At 29.7% G+C, this 20,080-nt stretch overlaps 1 protein-coding gene across 1 annotated transcript; it reads right to left on the bottom strand.

Moving 5' to 3' along the window:
• Positions 1-67: 67 nt before the first annotated feature.
• Positions 68-20,064, bottom strand: LOC113367689 (sodium-dependent neutral amino acid transporter B(0)AT3-like). The gene is made up of 16 exons (XM_026609272.1): positions 20,022-20,064; positions 19,842-19,949; positions 18,225-18,467; positions 9,091-9,217; positions 8,439-8,544; positions 7,104-7,325; positions 6,925-7,035; positions 6,277-6,518; positions 4,334-4,487; positions 3,989-4,190; positions 3,697-3,856; positions 3,318-3,480; positions 2,606-2,806; positions 1,942-2,007; positions 1,317-1,374; positions 68-82 (listed from the first exon to the last, which is right to left on the bottom strand). Exons 1-15 carry the CDS (start codon positions 20,062-20,064, stop codon positions 1,336-1,338), a joined length of 2,187 nt encoding a protein of 728 aa, XP_026465057.1. The 3' UTR covers positions 68-82; positions 1,317-1,335.
• Positions 20,065-20,080: the final 16 nt, after the last annotated feature.

Genomic DNA, 20,080 nt, shown 5'->3' with positions numbered 1-20,080 from the left:
CGGCTCGTCGTCGTCGCTGTCCTGGCCGACGGGGCCGTCGGGCTGCGGCCGAGAAAAGTCATTCTTCGTCATCGTCCTCTTCCTGCGAACCGATAAAATAGACAGAATTCGACGAAATTATATAGATACTCATTGTACAGACGTAACTGTTTTAGATTCGGATTTATATACAGGTAGCCCAGGTAGTACTAGGACTAATCGTACTAGTACGACAAGGTTACGTTCAAAAAATTAAATAAAACATGCCAGATATTATATTACTAATAAAATTTTATATATTAATCATATTATATATAATAAGTTAATTAAAATGATATTTTATCGAATGAAAAAGTCAAATACCTTTGTACCTTTGTACTTTGAAGTTTATTGAACTTTTTGTTTGTAGAATTCACTAATTTTAAATAGATAAAGTTTGCTTTCATTAATTTTACTAAATATATTATCTTTTTAGATTTTTGCTCAAATTCGAAGTGAAGTACTGTGTTATACGGGGGTTACCTGCATATTTATATATTATTATTGAATCTGATATATTTTGCCGGACGATAAACTGATCCTGAGTTTATATGTATGAAATTGTTTTAAGAAAAAGGAATATGTATTGCAAAGTTATGATGTTAGTATTATACTGTCTTCAATAAGAATTCTCATTATACTATAAATATAAATACATTCATATATAAAAAAAATTACTGTACGCATGCATTAAGATTTATAAAAAAAATAATTAGGTACTATACATATGAGCTTGAATTAATAGTCTTATTTTATAGTAATGTAGTGAATTAAAAGTGAAAATAAAAAATATAAATATAATTAAAATTCTCATGATAGTAACGACAGAAAAATTGCGTATTCAGTAATTTTCATGCATTCATAGCTCAAGAAGTGTAGTCACTGCATTAATAAAATGAATTAAACATTTTTCATTGTTAAAAAAAATTTGGTGTAATATAGTTCATTCATTGATTTTGATTTAATTTACAAATATGCGAATTGAATCCACCAATTTTAATTCGTACCAGTAAGAAACTAGAGTTCACAGAGAGCATGCTTTTAAAATCTCATTATTTGATAGAATTATAGAATTAAATAAATACAACACATACAACTATTATTCGACATGCAAAAAATTATAGGCGTTGCGAGTTGCACTAAAATTGAAATGAATCAAAATTAATAAAATCGCATGTGAAAGCATTCCAATTACACATACAAGGTTTCGCTATTCGTAAAAAAATAATTTGAATAAATGAGAAAAAAACTAAAGAAGTACCATTATCAATCGACCGCAATCAAAAAATGTTATTTACCGTTGATATGATGTTAGTATTAGTGATTTCTCCTCCCCGACGAAGTAACTCCTTGGGCCTACAACTTCAACATGTGTAGTATTACGTCAATTCTCAGGATAATTTATTTTACACAAGATAAACCCCACAAAACAAATTAAATTTAGGAAAACTGAAAAGTCGTATTCAGTAAAGTTTATGAAAAATCAATAAATATTATATTTAAATTTAGAATACAAGCAAGAATTACACGGTTTGGAAAAGATTATTCGATTGAACTATCAATGCTTTCTAATTATTCGCTGTAGTTAATGTAATTTATGACAATGTGCAAATTACGAATTATTAAACATATAAGTTCAATTAATCAATTCACACAGAATCTATTTTGATAGAACAACCCTTAACATTAAATAGTATGAAAAAAAATTCCAAAAAATTGAAATAAACTTTTGTTTAAATATGTTAGTTTCTACATTTATTATTAGTATTATTATTCCAATTTATGTTTTGTTCAATATCTACTTAATACAACGCGATATTTATTATCTAGGTCAAAAATTGTATAATAATAACTCAATATTTTGTGTTTTTCAAATGGGGTTTATCTTTTAACTTCGTTATTAACTTTTTCCAATTAACTTACATCAAAATCGCCTATAGTGAACCGTGTAATGTTCATATCCTGAGGTGTTAAATCTGGGCTTATAACCTTCAGAGCAGCATTGGAAAAATAACACATTACATGAAAATATTTGAATATAAAACATGTATAAAAATATTTTATGCTATGGATTTCTAATTGGTCATCCTTGTTTGTATAAAAAATGCGAAAAATGATCTATTTCTTTGGCGATATCTTTCCGTTATGTCAATAAATTCGCGGAGAATTTGAATATTGCAAAAAGCAGTTACTTAGAAAACTAATTGTAAGTAACTATAAAAAATATTAGTTTTACAGTTGTGATTTATTGTTAGTCGGGTGGCAGGTTAGCAGGGACAAAACATGCGGGATTAAAATGAAATGTTAACAGCAAGTAAACAAATTGTCAGAAAATATTAAAAAGCCATAGAAATAGAAACAGTTATTTAAAAAGTAACATAGATGTGCTATGCTAACAGAACAGAATTGTAAGATATATTCGTATGATAACATTTCGGATTTGATAACATTTTGGCATTTAAACGCCTGTGCTCTGCTTCAAAAATTAAATAAACAACTTATAAGGTCTATCAATGACCATATAGTGCACATCAGTAACCCGGGACTAAGACATTTTAATTTCAAATATCAATCTCTTTAAACTTACATCATCTTCGTCGATCATCTCCTTCGTGGAGGCTGTTGTCTCGATCCTCCTGATCGATCCTTGATGGATGTCGACATCCAGTTTGAGACATTGACAACGTCGCATGAAGAAGACGACCGGCATCGGCAGGACACCAGCGCATATCATGCAGACAGCTATCGACATCACCCAGCCAGGATACGAAGTCGGAACCACCGCACCCTGGGAAAAATTAGGCCAAAATTAATATTCAGGAACTGAATTAATGGTAATTCAATAGTAATAAAAATATATGTACGATACATGATATAATCAACGACTAACTAATAAAATATCTCAAGAAAGCGCAACAATAATTTGCACTAAAAATAAATTATCGGATTGTGATTGCACGATTTAAGCTTTGCTTACAAAAGACATGGTATATTGATTATTTATTTATCGCTATAAATACTAAAAGCACGTCAAGTTTATCTCTGTTAGATTTCAATCATATGATTTTATGTGAACCATCGAGAACATTAGTTTAAATACTAGTGCCACAGGATATTTGGCAAACTGTGGATCGTCTAAATATTTGAAAGACATGAGTTTTGACAGGTGTTACTTGTTTATGGAAGCTATAGAACTTCAAACCAGAATATATACTTCTGATTAAAATACATCATTTACCGCTGAACTGAAATGTTTCAATATATCGTAAAATTATTTATATATTTATATTGATATTTACCAGTTCCGCGCTCCATGCTTGATACTTTGGATTTTCGATAATCATAAAGACTATACTCGATACCAAGATGACCGTCATTATAACCGGACCAATATATCGCCAAGTGATTTGCCAATACATTCCAGGCCGATACCCTGTCATTTCATATATATCATTTGTGAACCTAGAAATAATATTACGATAGTGACATCAATAAAATTTTAAACTTTATCACACTATGTAAATATAAATCAATTATTGCAAAATTTATTTAAATCGATATTTTTGAGAAGTAATATCTTTTAAATAAGCTATAGTCGAAGAATACTTTTGTTTTACTGTAGTAGCTGGTTTATGATATTAATATATTGTAATATATTTTAATTTTATCTATGCTTACTTCTCATGGCCGTATACATATATGACAGAAATCATTTCCAACAAAGCCACCACGACAAGTCCTATAGTTCCCGCAAAAGAATCGAACATTTTCAGCCAATATTCACCTGCGCCGGTCGTAAATATTAAACCGACCAGAAAGCAGAAAACGCAAACCACACCTGTTGAATAATAATAATCATTAAATTGCTACAATATAATAATAAATAATCTAATAAACAAATTAACAATCGATTTGAAATAATTACTTAGACTATTGATTAATGTAAATTTTCGAATAAAAAAAAATATACCTGTTACATAAGGTTTTCGTATCCTCTTGAAAATTTCGATATCGAAAATTGTACAAAGCATTCCTTCTAAAATACCAATTTGTGAACCCAATCCCAAAGATAACAACATCATGAAAAAAATCACAGCCCAGAATGGCGCTCCGGGTAATTCGACAATTGCTTGAGTGAAAACTATGAACGCCAGGCCCGTGCCTTCTGCAGCCTGAAAAATAAGAGATTAATTCAAATTAGGATTGATGGTTAAGGGTTTCAAGCTGAACAGAGATTTATTGAACAGTAAGTGTTTCCTTTAATACATTCGATTTTGTTTATCTGATTTTCTATCTGAAATTTAAAATTACATACATTGTCCAGCTGAGTGGCGAGACTGCATTCTTCCAAGTCCCAAGCCTTCGTTTCATTGCCTCGCGCCAGTGCGTTTGCCATTCCCGCCTCATATTCGGCCTGACTGACATTTCGAGACGGGAGGATATCATGGGCAAAAAGAATGCCCTTATTTCTAAAATCAACAAATCATTATAAACAAAATTTTACTTTCTCATTACAAGCATCATTTATTTTCATTTTGACTAAGACCATGCGCATTCAGATTGATAAAGTATAGATTATCGTTTTTCTCCTGCATCTTGTATTTTTTTGTTTTTTATTATGAATATGTTATGTAACACAATTTTGACTGAAAAAACTCTCGAAGTCGCCGAGAAATCATGTTTAATTTTTTTATTCCACTCGTTGCGCAATACATACACATCTCGCCAAGTTTGAGTTATATTATGAAATATATGCCTTTAAAAATAGATTGTCCTATGGTATGAAAAGATTGATTACATATGATTGTAGAAGAATATTACTCAGCTAAGAAAATTTAAATTTAATAAAATGTGTAAATTTGTTTATTTAAAGAAAATAAGTTTTTAACTTCCCGTAGGGTAAGTTATAGTAATCGCAAAAAAATCAAAAATGAAAATTTTTATATATCTTTACGTTTCAGAGGTTTCTGAATATTTTGGCATACCTTAGAAAAAATGGATGTATGTGTGTGTGTGTGTGTGTGTGTGTGTGTGTGTATGTATGTATGTATGTATGTATGTATGTATGTATGTATGTATGTATGTATGTATGTATGTATGTATGTACGTGTGTGTATGTATGTGCGGATACAAATTTTCGTCGACGATTTCGCGAACACGGATCAACCGATTTGAATAATTCAAAAAACATTCGATCCGTATTGATAAGGAGACGTGCTGATTAGTTTTTGGCGAAGGCAGGTCTAGCCGTTCCGAAGATACGGGGCAAAAAGTGCCGAAAACGGTAACTCAGTTTTTAAGAGAACGGAGCGTTCGATTTGAATAATTCAAAAAACATTTCACTTGTATTGACAAGATGAAGAATCGATAAAATTTTCATAAAGGTAGGTCTAGCGGTTTCGGAGATATGGAGGAAAAAGTAAAAAAATGAGTCATTTGGCGGTCAAAAATGATCATTAGACATATGCACATCAAATTATCAGATATTTTATAGAGATTTTAACAATAAGTATAAATTTTGTTTGCATTCCTATGGGTTCCGTACCAATATTTATTCGTTAGACGGCGACGCGGCGCTTACGCGCTTTGACATTTTGTCTTTATGCAGTTAAAGCAGTACGATTGCTTTGAAAAAAGATCTTCCAAAATATGCCAAAATAAAGAGAATATTATTTTTTCCAAAAAAAAATTAAAAAAAAAAAAAGAATTAGATTTAATTAATTTTGATTTAAGTAATTTTTTGTTTAATTTATAGTTTCTCAAAATCTTATTTTTTTGAAGTAAATTTGTTTTAAAAATGTCAATCGTTTTTAAAAAAATAGTAATTTTTGGTACGGGAAGTTCCAGCAATTTGCCTTAAGGCACGATGCCTTAATTGCCTTAAGACAGAATTCCACTTACAGCTAGTTGATTTTAAAATGTGGTGCAGGACAGTAAAAAAGATAAGAGTAAGGCTAAGGCAGAAATCAAATAGCACTTCATCATTCTATTGAGACAGATCATTTAATTAATTATTATAATTTCAAGTTCGGTCTATAATTATATTGATATGGCGTTGCTTGCTGAATTTTGTGTGTTTTATTCAAAATTAGACCGTAATAATATTAGATGTAATACCTCTTGTTCTAGTAATTGATTAAAGAATACTGCATCATATTTAAAATTCTATATTTCACTAAATTAAGATGACCTACTATTTAAATGTGCGTGCCAGCATTGTATTATATCTTATGTCCTATCAATAGAATCAATACTCACACATCGATACACCTGTCGACATTCGTCATCGCTTTGAAACCGAGGATGGCGAAAATGACGAGGCTGGCGTAGATCGCCGTCAGAGCGTTGCAGACGGAAACCAATATGACGTCCCGCACGCAATTGTTCTTCGGCGTGTTGTAGCTGCCGAAGGCGATCAGCGAACCGAAAGCAAGGCCGAACGAATAGAACACTTGCGTGGCAGCATCCAGCCACACGGTGGGATCCAACAACTTTTCCACCTTAAACGAACATCATCCTCAATTATGTATATAATAAAAATACATGCATTTTCAATTGCATGTTAATTTAAATTCAATCATTCAATCAATTTCAAAATGGTAATAAACATTTTAATACTGGCCAATTTTTATCTTCCACTATACTTATATTATATTAGCTAAGAATATCTGAATAACATAAGAATACAAATATTACAAGTATAATTAGAGATTAGAGTTCATCAAGAATGCATTAAAATCTGCTTCACTAACTTAAACAATAACTGTTGAAAATGGCATTAAATTGAACAAGATGGGATAACAACATGCCAATGATTAATCATTTTAAAATTAAATAAATTGCAATACTAATAAATCAAAATAAAACTATAATAAATACACATTAAGTAACACATTAACACCTTACCTTAGGTGTATACATGTGTATAAGACCAGCACTAGCTCCTTTTAGAGTAACTGCGCGTATGAAGAAAATTGTTAACACTACATATGGAAACAATGAAGTAAAATACACCACCTGAAAAAAAAACAAAAATAAATATTTAAATAAATCATCAATAGATTTTCAAAAATGATTCCGCTTACCTTTCCAGAGCTCTGTATACCCTTCATGACGATGAAGAAGACCACCGTCCATGAAAGCAGCAAGCATAGAACGATCCACCACTTGATGCCGCCGCTGTCGTCCATGGAGGGCGCGGCGTCCAGCGTCGTCCGGTACCAGAAGTACGCAGTTTCCGAAGATCGCGCGCACTCCGCGACGTCCGTGCCGTTTATTTGCGGACACGACGACCACGGCAATGGAGACTGGCAACGGAAACAAATACATATTCATCATACAGAACACATTTGAAAAATGATAGCAAATTTAAAATTTATCGAGCCGGAGAAATAATCTCACAAATGAAAATATATATCCGTGCTCCCTACGTAAAATTTCGTTGTGTGTAGTCTACATACTATAATAAACTTATAGAAAAGGCTTTGAACTATTTCCAATTGGCTGCAGAAATCGTAGACGTCGATACACTATTAATATTACCGTTAAAAATAAATCACTTTATTACATTTATCACTATCAGCAGTAAATTAATTGTCTAAATTTCTGAACTAATGGGATTGTCAAAGGTCTTAAATTTGTTGCTTCAATATTTTCAATATTTCTGATAAATATGAATGATATAAAAGCTAAAAATCTGTATATTAAATTGTTTATTTATAACACTTTATGAATAAAAGTGTAATTAAGTGATTGACGTATAAAAATTATAAGTTGGTACAACTTATTGATTTTCTGGTGGTTTTATTGCTGCTGTGATATGAATTGACTCTGACAAAGACCACTCTCGCAATAATATTAGATGGTATATTAGCACTTTGCTTGATTTTTATTATCTTGATTATTATTATATTAGAGACTATGCACACACACGCACACATTTAGACCTAAATTTGGTTTAAAAGATGATCAATTAATACTTTAGTAGTTTGTTTTTTCCTATTTCATCATTAAATTTTACAAAATAAGATACGTACTAATTAGCATTACCTACAGTATAAAATGTATTAACATTTATATAACTGTCACAAAGGGTTACTGAATTAATTAAAATTATTCTATTCTATAATAAAATAATAATTTTTTTTTGACAGAAACGCCACAACATTGTCACTAAAATTTGTGATTAACGTTTAATTTGCCTTTTATCGGTATATGTAATAATTATCCAAATATAGTTTTTCTGCGTATTTTTATTACAAAGGTTGAAAGAATGATTGCACATAAGGCCGCAGAGGCGTAAATTTGTAAGCAAACACGTAAACGATTATCGGGGTCTTAATTATCGTCTTAAAATAGAAGTATTAGACTAATGGAAAAGTATTCTGTTTAAAATAAGTCTATTAAGAATTTAAACTCACCTGAAAACTATTAAACAAATAGTAAAAGCACCATGTTATGATAACGTTGTAGTACAATGCAACGAACAATGTAACAATACAGCTGGCAATGCCGATTCCACCCAACCTAGATTACAAAAAATCGTAATGGTAATTATAACGATAAAATAACCATAATATTATTCAATGCTAAATATGAATTAATCATTAAAACAATAATAAATCTACTTATAAGCACTCAAGGTTAATTTGCTATTTGGTAAATATTAGGCAATTATTTTCACTGCATCATATATACAATATTTTTTTATATAATTTACATGTTATTTTAATTAAACTTGATATTTTTTATAATTAGCACTAAGAAATGTGTTTGCAATAAAATCATGCGTCAAGTCAAGACAATTTTTGTTTAACCTTATTATTAGTAGTGAACGGGCTGTCTAATATTCAGAAATACTACAATTTGAGCAGAAATCCTCAATAGTTATTTTAGTTACTTATTAATCTAGTTCATAAGATAGATTCGGACCCGAAAATCAGCGAAATTAAATTTCGTATGTTGTTAAATTATTCAAGCTTCTATAAAATTATTTACAAATTCTTGTATTTTATGCAATATAACAAGATATTCTATATGCATGTTGCTAGACATTTTATTCCTTCAACTTACCAGGGGTGTATTGTATTCCAGACTCCGAGAGACCCCAGCCTCATTTTCTGGCCTATGCCCAGTTCTATTAAAAATAGAGGAATGCCCTCTAATATTAACATTATCATAAAGGGTATGAGAAACGCACCTGAAAAAAAAATAATGATTTTCAATTTAACATAAATATGATTTTTTTAGCCTATGTTAAGTGAAAGTGTCATATGCACAAATAAAACATTCTGATATTTTTAAAATACCTAAATCATATTCATGAATTTATGTCTTTGAGTCTATTTTTGAATCTGGAAGTTTGCCAATAAGCAAAAAAATAAATTTTCCTAGAGATGGACATGCTCGAGGCGAAATGCCGAATGTTGTTTGAATGGATAGATATCGACCAGGATATGTTACAATGTTGATGATTGATTATTTTTATTTTGACAAATTATTTCAAACTAGAAGCAAGTATTATAAAAGCCCAAGAACGATATTAACTTCTTGCTTTAGTCATCCATAAACAGTGAAAATATACAGAAAATGTAGAAAAGATGTTAAAAAAGACAATATTTTGCAGAAACTCGAGTTTTAACATCATTAGACAAAATAATTATTTAAATGAAACTAAGAAAATATATGAAAATACAAAGCTTTATTGAAGCATCATTGAACAGCTTTTATTCTAATCATAAAACTAAAAATACTTTAAGGAACCATCAAATTTTATTGCAACTAATAAACACGAAGATGATTCATATATCATATTAGTAATGAGAAATCTAAAATAAATTACGTCACCAATTCAAATCTGCCCTACTGCCCTAAGGTCAAATAGCGTAATTGACCCATGAAATAATAAAAACCAATTACATTTTTATTCTACTATTATTATTTCTATCAAAATTGTTTCTTCAAATACAAGATTTAATTAACGTCTGTATTTATTATATAAGCATTTATTATTTCACTAATTAGAATTATTTTAATATTGCAGAATTTTAATTAGTAGTCGCATGTTGAAAAAGAGTTTAAATTAATAATTCACGCTTCAGCTCCACCCAAGATTATATAGCTAACGTTAAATTATTTGATTATTATAATTCGCTTGTATTAATTTATATATATATATATATGTGTATATATATATATATATATATATATATATATATCAGGGATAGGAATTTACTCGAATTCTGTATGAAAATATTTTACTCGAAATATTATAAATTTGAAATTCACCATTACGAAACGTCTGGCAAATCACATCAAGTATTTGATTTCAGATTATTTACTATTTCCAAATTCACATTATTAGCAATTTAATTTAACAATAAAACTACCATCTCTAGAGTATGGAATGGTAAAGAAATTCATTGTCGTTTCAAGACAATTTGTTAGACTCATTTCTACGTCGGAATACTGTAGGGTTGTTTTATATATGTTTGTAAAAGTAATAAGGGAACAACCAGTACTGCTGAATTAACCAGCAAGAGAGTAAATTCTCATAAATAGAGAATATACACATAGGATATATACACGAATTTACTTGTTCGATGTTGAAAAGTTCTACGAATACTAAGGGAAAGTCTTGAGCACACTAAAATGGGTGTCATGGTTAAATTTCATGTTGGAGATTTTTTTTGTTCTTAGAACAAGGTACTTAAACACTTTTAAGTACATAAACAACGAAAACCTGCAAGAAGAACCTAATAAGCGTTTATAGTCCTAATGTTCTGCATTGCTAATAAATTACATGTACTTATTACTTTATGAATAATCATAAAATAAAATATAAATTATGTTTTTTATGTGAGATAGCTAAAATTATTGCACATTCTTATGATTTTTAAATTATATACAACATATATACAGTATTTAAAATTCAGTTTATAAAAAATATAGTTCTCCATAAAATAGGTTCAGAGACAGTTCGATCTATAAATTTTATATAACATAAATAAATATATATTCCGGCATACTTGTAAGAAAATGTTAGTAGAACTCGACAACTTTATCTGCAAATTAATGAAACCTACAATAATAAGACGACCTTAAACTTCAACCGAGTAAATATTGCAGTAGGCAAATATTTGACCTCGTCAAGCTGGACAATTATAAGTGAGTTTATTAAGATTTTAGACCAGAGATCTACATCATCATATGATGTTGGCGTTGCCCAGCAAATTCACAACATTTTGCCTTCTTTGTATAAACGATTTAGTTGGTTTTCAGTTAATTGTGGTAGTATAGCAACTATTACAATTACGATAAAGAAAAATAAGAAAATAGTATTTATAAGAAGTCCGCTTACTAATGATTGTTCAGACTACTCTGCAATATATATATATTTTATTTATAGTACTTTTCAATACATGTTTCAACACATTTAAGGATGAATTACGAATGCCCGAAAATATTCATTATTCATAAAGATATAAATTTTAACAAAACGTAACGCCATATGTATCCAAAATTGATATGCATTTAAGCTTTTATCTACACAATTATTTCGCATTATTTAAAAATGTTTTCCATTTTAACGATTAGATTATTTATTAGAAGATAATCCATATTATATCGTTGATAAATAATGGTAATACAAAATAAATTAATTTTGATAAATAATTTTTATTAAAGAAACAGATATTGCTATTATTATATTCATCATCTAGCACTGAACTAATATGATGAAAAATTTACTGAATTTGCATTTCAACTTCAAATATTTCTGGAGACCGGTTTGAAAACAATTTTTATGGAAACCTTAAACTTATATGAAAGGGTTGTCAACGAACCCTTTCTGTATTTGTTGATTGTTCCGGTTTGCGAAAATAATCCTCTGTAAAAATTGCTTTAGTGCACACACACACATATATATATAATATATATATATATATAATATATATTATAAGTATATATAATACACGTATGTGTTTATATTAGTATTTTATTTATATATCTACCAACGAATCGTTTTAATTTTCATTAGGATGTGGAAAGTTGTGAGTAAATTTTACTTGAATTGGTTACATTTATCATACCAATTAGTTATTTTAAGTAATTTTACTTAAGATGGCCTATGCAGTCTGTTCTGATATTTACTATTATTTATTTCAATATGAATTTCCAGTTGGATGTTGAAAGTTGAATTTTTTGTTGTCAACTTCTATCTAAATCAAATAATTTTAATAAATAATACAACAATGAGAGCATCTCGAATTTACTTCTGTTCTCTGAACTGCCTTGCATCATTAATAAAGTTATGATTTTCGTCTATATATAAATCACATGACCTCGGTAAATGTCAATTGCATATGAGTGCACCTCAATAAAACTAGTAGATATAATATTTTTGAATGAAAAACCCTATAATAACCCTGCTAAGATGTATCCCATCAATTATTCACAAAAATCGATTATACACAATTAATTCTTGGGGTAGTATTAAAAAATACCAAAAATATTTTATATTTGTTTATTCATTATTATATTTTAATAAAACGATGCTGATGAGATAAAGAATATTTTTTACAATTTGACTTCAAACAGTAATCACTTTGGAATTGATTATTTTTTACTATAGTTAGAAGAAATTTACTAGTCCAATTAAATAGAAGTTTATGCATTTATAACTTGAAGACGGTTGTTCAGGTATTTCCTATTTGAACAAATCTTATGTGTAAAATATTAAAAATAAATTAAAAATATTTGAAATGTTTTAAATCATACAGTGCTACCGATAGAATTGACTAGTATGTGATGTAATACTATAATAAATAAATATATATTATTTATAGCTCTAATATAATAATAATTAACTTCCCGTAGGCAGTGGCGGATTAAGCTTTCTGCCGCCCTAGGCCCTATCTGATCAGGCGCCCTTTTTATAGACAATTTTTACTTTTTTAATTAAACCATAATTTTATTCTAAATTACTTAAATGCAATTTTTAACTTTGCGCAAAGTATTCGTAAGTTATAGTAATCGCAAAAATCGTTTTTTTGCATATTTTTACGTTTCAGACATTTCTGAACATTTTGGCATACCTTAAAAAAATTATTAATATGCATGTTTTATTCCCCCAGATAGAAAGTTCTAATTAGTTTTTGGCAAGTACAGGTCTAGCCGTTTGGAAAATGCAAAAGTGCAAAAATTGCAATTCAGTTTTTGAAAGAACCGAGAGACTGGTTTCAAAATAATTCAAAAAAATTTTACTTATATTAACGGAATGAATAATTACCTTAATTTTAGGAAGGCAGTAATTAGCAGAAAGAAAGAAAAAATTCGTCAACGTTTTAGCCCACAATCTTAAGCCGATTTTAAAATTCAAAAACCATTCTAATGATCTTGGTTCGAAATCGTATTCATTAGTTTTTGGTAAAAACTGGCCGGACCGATTAGTGTTGCGAGACGATCGGCCAAGCCGGTTGTTTGAAATAAGAATAAAAAAGCAAAAATATTACGTTTTTGCAATAAAGCCAGAAACCGATCTTTAAAATTGAAAAAAAAATTCTGAAAGATTTGCCAATTTTAAAACTTCATCAAAGTTTGATAAAATTTTATAGTCAAAATTTGTGTTAAAAGTCGCTTTTGTGATGTGATAAATCAAAATTTAATTTTCAAAAACGCCTGAACAGATTTCACAAAATAAAAAGTCATTGGACTAAACTCGATAATAAAACCGAGACATTCAAAAATTTCGTTTTTTTTTATTTTAAAATAATTCGATTATTTAAAATTTTAGATATTTCAATTTTCTCAAATTTGAAACCAGTGTACTTGCCTTTTCGGAAAACTAATTATTTCTTCATACCATTAAAATACCACGAACAAAATATTTTTTGAGTCATTCCAATTGGATGATCTGTACTCTCAAAACCTGCACCACTTTTGCACTTTCTGCGCTCTGTATCTCCCAAAAAGCTAAACCTGCCTTTGGCATAAACAGTACGCTTCGCGGTTAAAGCTAAGCGAAATTTTTTGAATCATTCATGTCGATTGATCCTTGCAAAGGACACTTAAACTATCTAGTGAACTTTAAAAGTTAAAAATCTTGGTACGGAATGATTAAAATAATGAAGACAAAATTTGTAATAATTCATAAATTTTTTATAAAAAATCTGATAGTTTGATGTGCGTATGCCCGATGATCATTTTGTACCATCAAATGAATTCCGAAATGGATGGAACTGTCTTTACAGAAAACAAATCAGCACATCTTTCCGATATTATAAATCGAATGTCAATTGACAAAAAATTGTAACCGCACAAACACATGCATACATCCATTTTTTCAAATTGTTAGATATTTTAGTTTAGGATTCTGTTTATCCTACAGGCTCTTAAAGAAAATATATTTGCACAAAACAAAAAATAAAATTTTAACATAATAAATTAATGAACAACAATTAATATATTATGTTAATTCATCATGGTTTGATTTAATACCGAAAATGATATAAGAAACCATCGAACAATTTTTAAAGCGTTTTATATATAAGATTCACCTTAACAAAATTACAAAAAACTAACAGATTTTCAATAATTCTCTAAAAAAGCTTATCAGTTTGATAAATATTGTATTAAATTTGATACATCAAGAAAAATATCAATGCGGCACCAACAAATAATAAATTTGATTAGAAAACGCATTACGTTCTGTTTCATATATGATGATGAATGATCTCTAAATTTACAAAAAAATTTCAGGATCTATCCTTAAAATAAATTGTCGTGACATTTTATCGAGTTTAAAATTTTGACATTCTGAAAAATTTGCCGCCCCCTAAATTGTGCCGCCTAGGCCCAGGCCTCACGGGCCTATGGGGTAATCCAGCACTGCCCGTAGGGTAAGTTATAGTAATCGCAAAAAAATCGAAAATGAAAATTTTTATATATCTTACGTTTCAGAGGTTTCTGAACATTTTGGCATACCTTAGAAAAAATGGATGTATGTGTGGGTGTGTGTGTGTGTGTGGGTGTGTGTGTATGTGTGTGTGTGTGTGGTGTGTGTGTGTGCGTGTGTGTATGTATGTGCGGATACAAATTTCGTCGACGATTTCGGGAACACGGATCAACCGATTTGAATAATTCAAAAAACATTCGATTCGTATTGATAAGGAGACGCTGATTAGTTTTTGGCAAAGGCAGGTCTAGCCGTTCCGGAGATACGGAGCAAAAAGTGCCGAAAACGATAACTCAGTTTTTAAGAGAACGGAGCGTCGATTTTAATAATTGGTAAGGTATTGTAATAAGGTAAAGAATTGATCAAATTTTCATAAAGCAGGTCTAGCGGTTTCAAAGATCTAACGAAAAAAGTAGAAAAAAATGCCATTTGGCGGTCAAAAATGATCATTAGACATATGCACATCAAATTTTCAGATATTTTATAGAGATTTTAACAATAAGTATAAATTTTGTTTTATTTTCCTATGGGTTCCGTATCAATGTTTACCCGTTAGACAGCGACGCCGCGCTTACGCGCTTTTATTTTGTCTCTATACAGTTAAGCAGCACGATTGCTTTGAAAAACAAGTTCAGATCTTCCAGAATATGTCAAAATAAAGAAAAATTTTTTTGTCAAAAAAAAAAATTTAAAAAAAATTTTTTTTTTTTTTTAAATTTAAAAAAAAATTTTTTTTCAAAGAAAAGTAATTTTGTCCAATTTATAGTTTCTCAAAAATTTTATTTTTTCGAAGTAAATTTTTTCAAAAATGTTAATCGTTTTTAAAAAATAATAATTTTTGGTACGGGAAGTTCCAGCAATTTGCCTTAAGGCACGATGCCCTAATTGCCTTAAGACAGAATTCCACTTACAGCTAGTTATATTTCCATCAATAATAATAATATATATATATATATATATATATATATATATATATTTTTTATCACTTCAGATATTCTTCAAGGGCATCTACAGCAATGTATGATAAAAAAGTTTAGTTTTTGTTTTTAAATTTTTTGTTATTTCATTTATATTTTTTTTACTTACTTTATTCTGATTGTTACATATAAATTTAATAAAAAAAATATATAATTTTTATATTCTGGTCAATTATGAAAATGTTTCGAAAAATCTATGTCAACTGTGAAATCAACTTATATTTAATTTCTAACTAGTAAATTTCCAAGCATTTTGAAAATACTACTCACAACTATTTAAAACTAGATGCTTTACATTGTGCTCTGTTTATAACTTTTGAAGCCAAATTAAAAAATGTGAAATAAAAAAAATTGCTTATGATTAAATATACCGATGAAATAGTGAACTTAAGGTTTCGAGAAAAATAGATTTACATACTTTGGGCATGTAACATTCGAGAACTAATCATTAAACTCTCATCAATAAAATGAGAACTCTCATTATCCCAAAAAATTATTTATATATGGTTTATTTATTAATATTTGATATATTCTCTCATTCAATGACCGCATTATATCTTCTTCGTTGTCAAAAGTTGCGTTAGGAAGAAAAATGATGAAACTTATCGATTTCTGTCTGGAGACACGGTATAAACTCATGTTTATAAAAACTATCTTGTTTGTCTGAAACAACATAAGAAACAACCTAGAATCGGATTAGAATCATGTATCCTTTCGGTTTCGGGATTTAAATTATAATACTTTAAGATATATATATATATATTGATAGTCAAGGATTCAATCAGGCATAAAACTGCATATTAAAAGAAAAAAAGGAATATGAAATGATACTGCTGACGTCTTTTGAGAATTCAAATCAATAAAATGACAAAAGTACAAGCATTGGGTTACGTAATCCTTTTGAAAGAAATTGTTATGTACAAAGATTTCAGTTATGGTAAATAACAAAATTAAAATATTGCACAATTAAATTCATAACGCCAGTTTTTCGCAAAAAAATATGTTTATAAAATTAACACATTTGATTGTGTTTCATTAAGATGAGAAACAAAGTTTGTAGCTTTTGTATTCAATTGTTACAATTTCGTTTATTATACAGATCACTTGCAGGAAATAAGACGCCAAAACAATTCTTCATTCAGCTCAATTCAATTGTAACAAACACGATTTTCATAATGCAAAATCAAAATGTTGTTGCTTTTTTTTCATTATACACATCATACATATATTTTTTCATTTGATATGATTTTTTCATTTATGTAGAAAATAGACACTTCGAAATAAACGTTTAAAATTTTTGAAACAAATTTAGGCTATCATTACTATAGCAATAAAATATGCGAATAAATAAATTTCATAGTACATATATGCATGGATACAATACACGTATGTGCACAATATTATTTTATAAATATCAAAATCCTTTTAAGAGTACTTCCCCACTATTTTAAAACCAGTTGCTTTTCAATATCGTCGCAATCTCAAGGGCAAACCTGAATTGAATAGGCCGAATTATGAAAATATGAATTTGTTTACATCATCAATCAGACCCATTAAATTTCACACGGGGCACATTTCTTGGATATCGACTGTTGAGATGTGCATGTGCAAAACAACAATGAACAATCATTACAAACGATAATTAAATTTTTAACACCTGGATATGGAAATTTAAAATTCTTTTTGAAAGAGAGGCAGCATTGTTTCAAAAGATAAATAATCGCAAAACAATACTAGACGAAAAATGGCAGACATGTTAGTTGATGTTTTTTTTATTATTTATTGTTATAACATGAATGAAATCATTTCATTATCGTCTTACTACATATTCGGAGCAAAAAAAAACTGGCTGCGAATAATTTCATATAGAAACATAATGTGAATATAAGATAGTATTGATGTATCAACACTTACTATGATTCAATAATATCTAATATTTATAGTCATTAGTAAACAGTTTAAAGTTGTTGGTATTATATATAGAGATATAACTAACAAACAGTAAGATAAACGATTGTCTAAAATTGGAGTAACTAACAACTAGAAATAACTGATCGAGGAAATAATTGAAGAATGATTCTTATGACGTATCTAGTTCTGATTCAAAAATTTCCTCTATATACATGAATATTTTTAGTACTGTGCATACATATGTACATATATAAACAGATGTACCGACTTGAGGAATTGTACCAATACAAAGGAAGGACGTGTAGCGCACGCGCTTTTCCGCCAGCCGATGGATAACATATGTGGTCGTGTCGTGTCGTACTCACCACCTCCGTTTTGTTGACACAAATAGGGAAATCTCCAAATGTTGCCCAAGCCGACCGAGTAACCGATAATGGATAGAAAAAATTGCAATTTTCCACTCCATGCCGCTCGGTCGGGATCGCCGCCGGGCAGATCTTGAACTTCGCCGACGGAACCGCCTCGCACGGGACTAAGGACGATCGTCACCCCATGCGAACCGTCGCCTCGTGCACGCGTGTTCAGCGGCGCCAATTCGTGCACGGAACCTGCACCTTCGAACCACCATCGATTTCAACGTTATATCGCCCGGTATGTAACGTTCCTGTTGCATTATTTCTTCGTCGATTTATAAACTATCAAACACGAACAACAGCAATTCAAAATCATTCACTTCGAAAAGATATAGACTGAACAATAAAATGATTCGAACGATTGAATAATATTCGATTGGATGGATTGGATTGGATTGGATTGGATTCACCACATTCGACAATACATATTACAATATACAATAACGATACACTCAATACGATAAAACGCACTTAATTTTATGTCACCTGAATCAAAAATTAATAATTTCAATAAATAATAACAATCACAAATACGAATTACACATTTATATATGTTATCAATCTTATACAGTTCTTATTAGAATCTGTCAATAATTGAAACCGTATCGGGTATTAGAATTAACAATTGCTTAATAGGAAGTTATATTATCGCCGTATTGGTGCGAGCACGTCCATTGAATATCTGCCGTGTTCTGGGCGCGTACTATAACATTGGCTACGTTATGTAAGTTTTATTGATTTCTGTACTTCTTGTCGGATGAACGCGCGGATCGTACTATATACATTGCGATAGACACAACACTGCGCTCTCCTGCGTTCGGTTGGCACAGGCGCTAGGACTGACAACGACAACGACAACGACACCGAACACTTCGGAATCGGAAGACTGCCATCGGAACGTTCAATGATTCAACCACCCGATTCAGTTAAACCATTCGAACGGCAACGACTGAAACAATCACCTATGATGACTATTTGACCAAACGATGAGATGAAACTATTTTCATTTGGGTCTGACGATGTCCGTTGCCGTACGCATTTACGTTACGACATCAAGTTATTTTGGAAACGTGCAGATGACGCATTACTTGATATGTATCATGTAAACTCCTGACACTGTAATGCTTCGAATTCATTTCTAGAAAACGTTTCTGTCAATTGTAAATCAATGCGTGAGCAAAATTAAAATGAGCGATCAAGTTTAAATAATCGTTAGCAAAATAAATCACTATCCTACCCATTTTTCTTCCATTAAATCCTTCTCTAGATGGAAGCACTAATTTACGCCTGCAGGAGTTGTACATATATATATATATATATATATATATATATATATATATAAATGATGTATATCATTAGCCTGGTTATTATATTGACGATTATTTAATTAATAGATTTTATTACAGAATACAAATATATTATATAATCATTATCCTTATTATTCTTAAGTTATATATACATAAATGAAGCGCATCATTATCTATGTTATGTATTTTAGAATAAAATGTAATTGAGCTGGTTTCTACAGTTTATACAAGTATTATTGTTTATTGTTTGGGCAACAATCACTAATTTGTTGAGTTAACCATTCAACTCCATTTGGAGACCTTCGCCCGGTTAATGCGTTTGATGAACTAATATGCCATGGCTTGTCTTTTATAGCCTCCAATCCTAAACCTGTACAATAATCAATTATTAATATTTATTATATACACTTTTTTGTTTATTTACACATAAACTTTAATTTACCTGAAGCTATTTTTACGCTCGATAAAGCATCGGCGTAATCCATTTTATTCGCAAAAAAA

This window comes from Ctenocephalides felis, unplaced genomic scaffold, assembly GCF_003426905.1.
Source record: "Ctenocephalides felis isolate EL2017-DRISC unplaced genomic scaffold, ASM342690v1 CF-g0.4_SCAFFOLD_00722, whole genome shotgun sequence".
Lineage (NCBI taxonomy): Eukaryota > Metazoa > Arthropoda > Insecta > Siphonaptera > Pulicidae > Ctenocephalides > Ctenocephalides felis.
This window is presented reverse-complemented; position numbering and strand designations above follow the sequence as displayed.

Coding starts and splice junctions, on each gene's coding strand:
- LOC113367689 (XM_026609272.1), bottom strand. CDS start 20,064: ATGGATTACGCCGATGCTTTATCGAGCGTAAAAATAGCTTCAG. Junction 6,519..6,924: donor TACACATGTATACACCTAAG/GTAAGGTGTTAA, acceptor TGTTCGTTTAAG/GTGGAAAAGTTGTTGGATCC. Junction 2,008..2,605: donor AGATGATCGACGAAGATGAT/GTAAGTTTAAAG, acceptor GCTGCTCTGAAG/GTTATAAGCCCAGATTTAAC.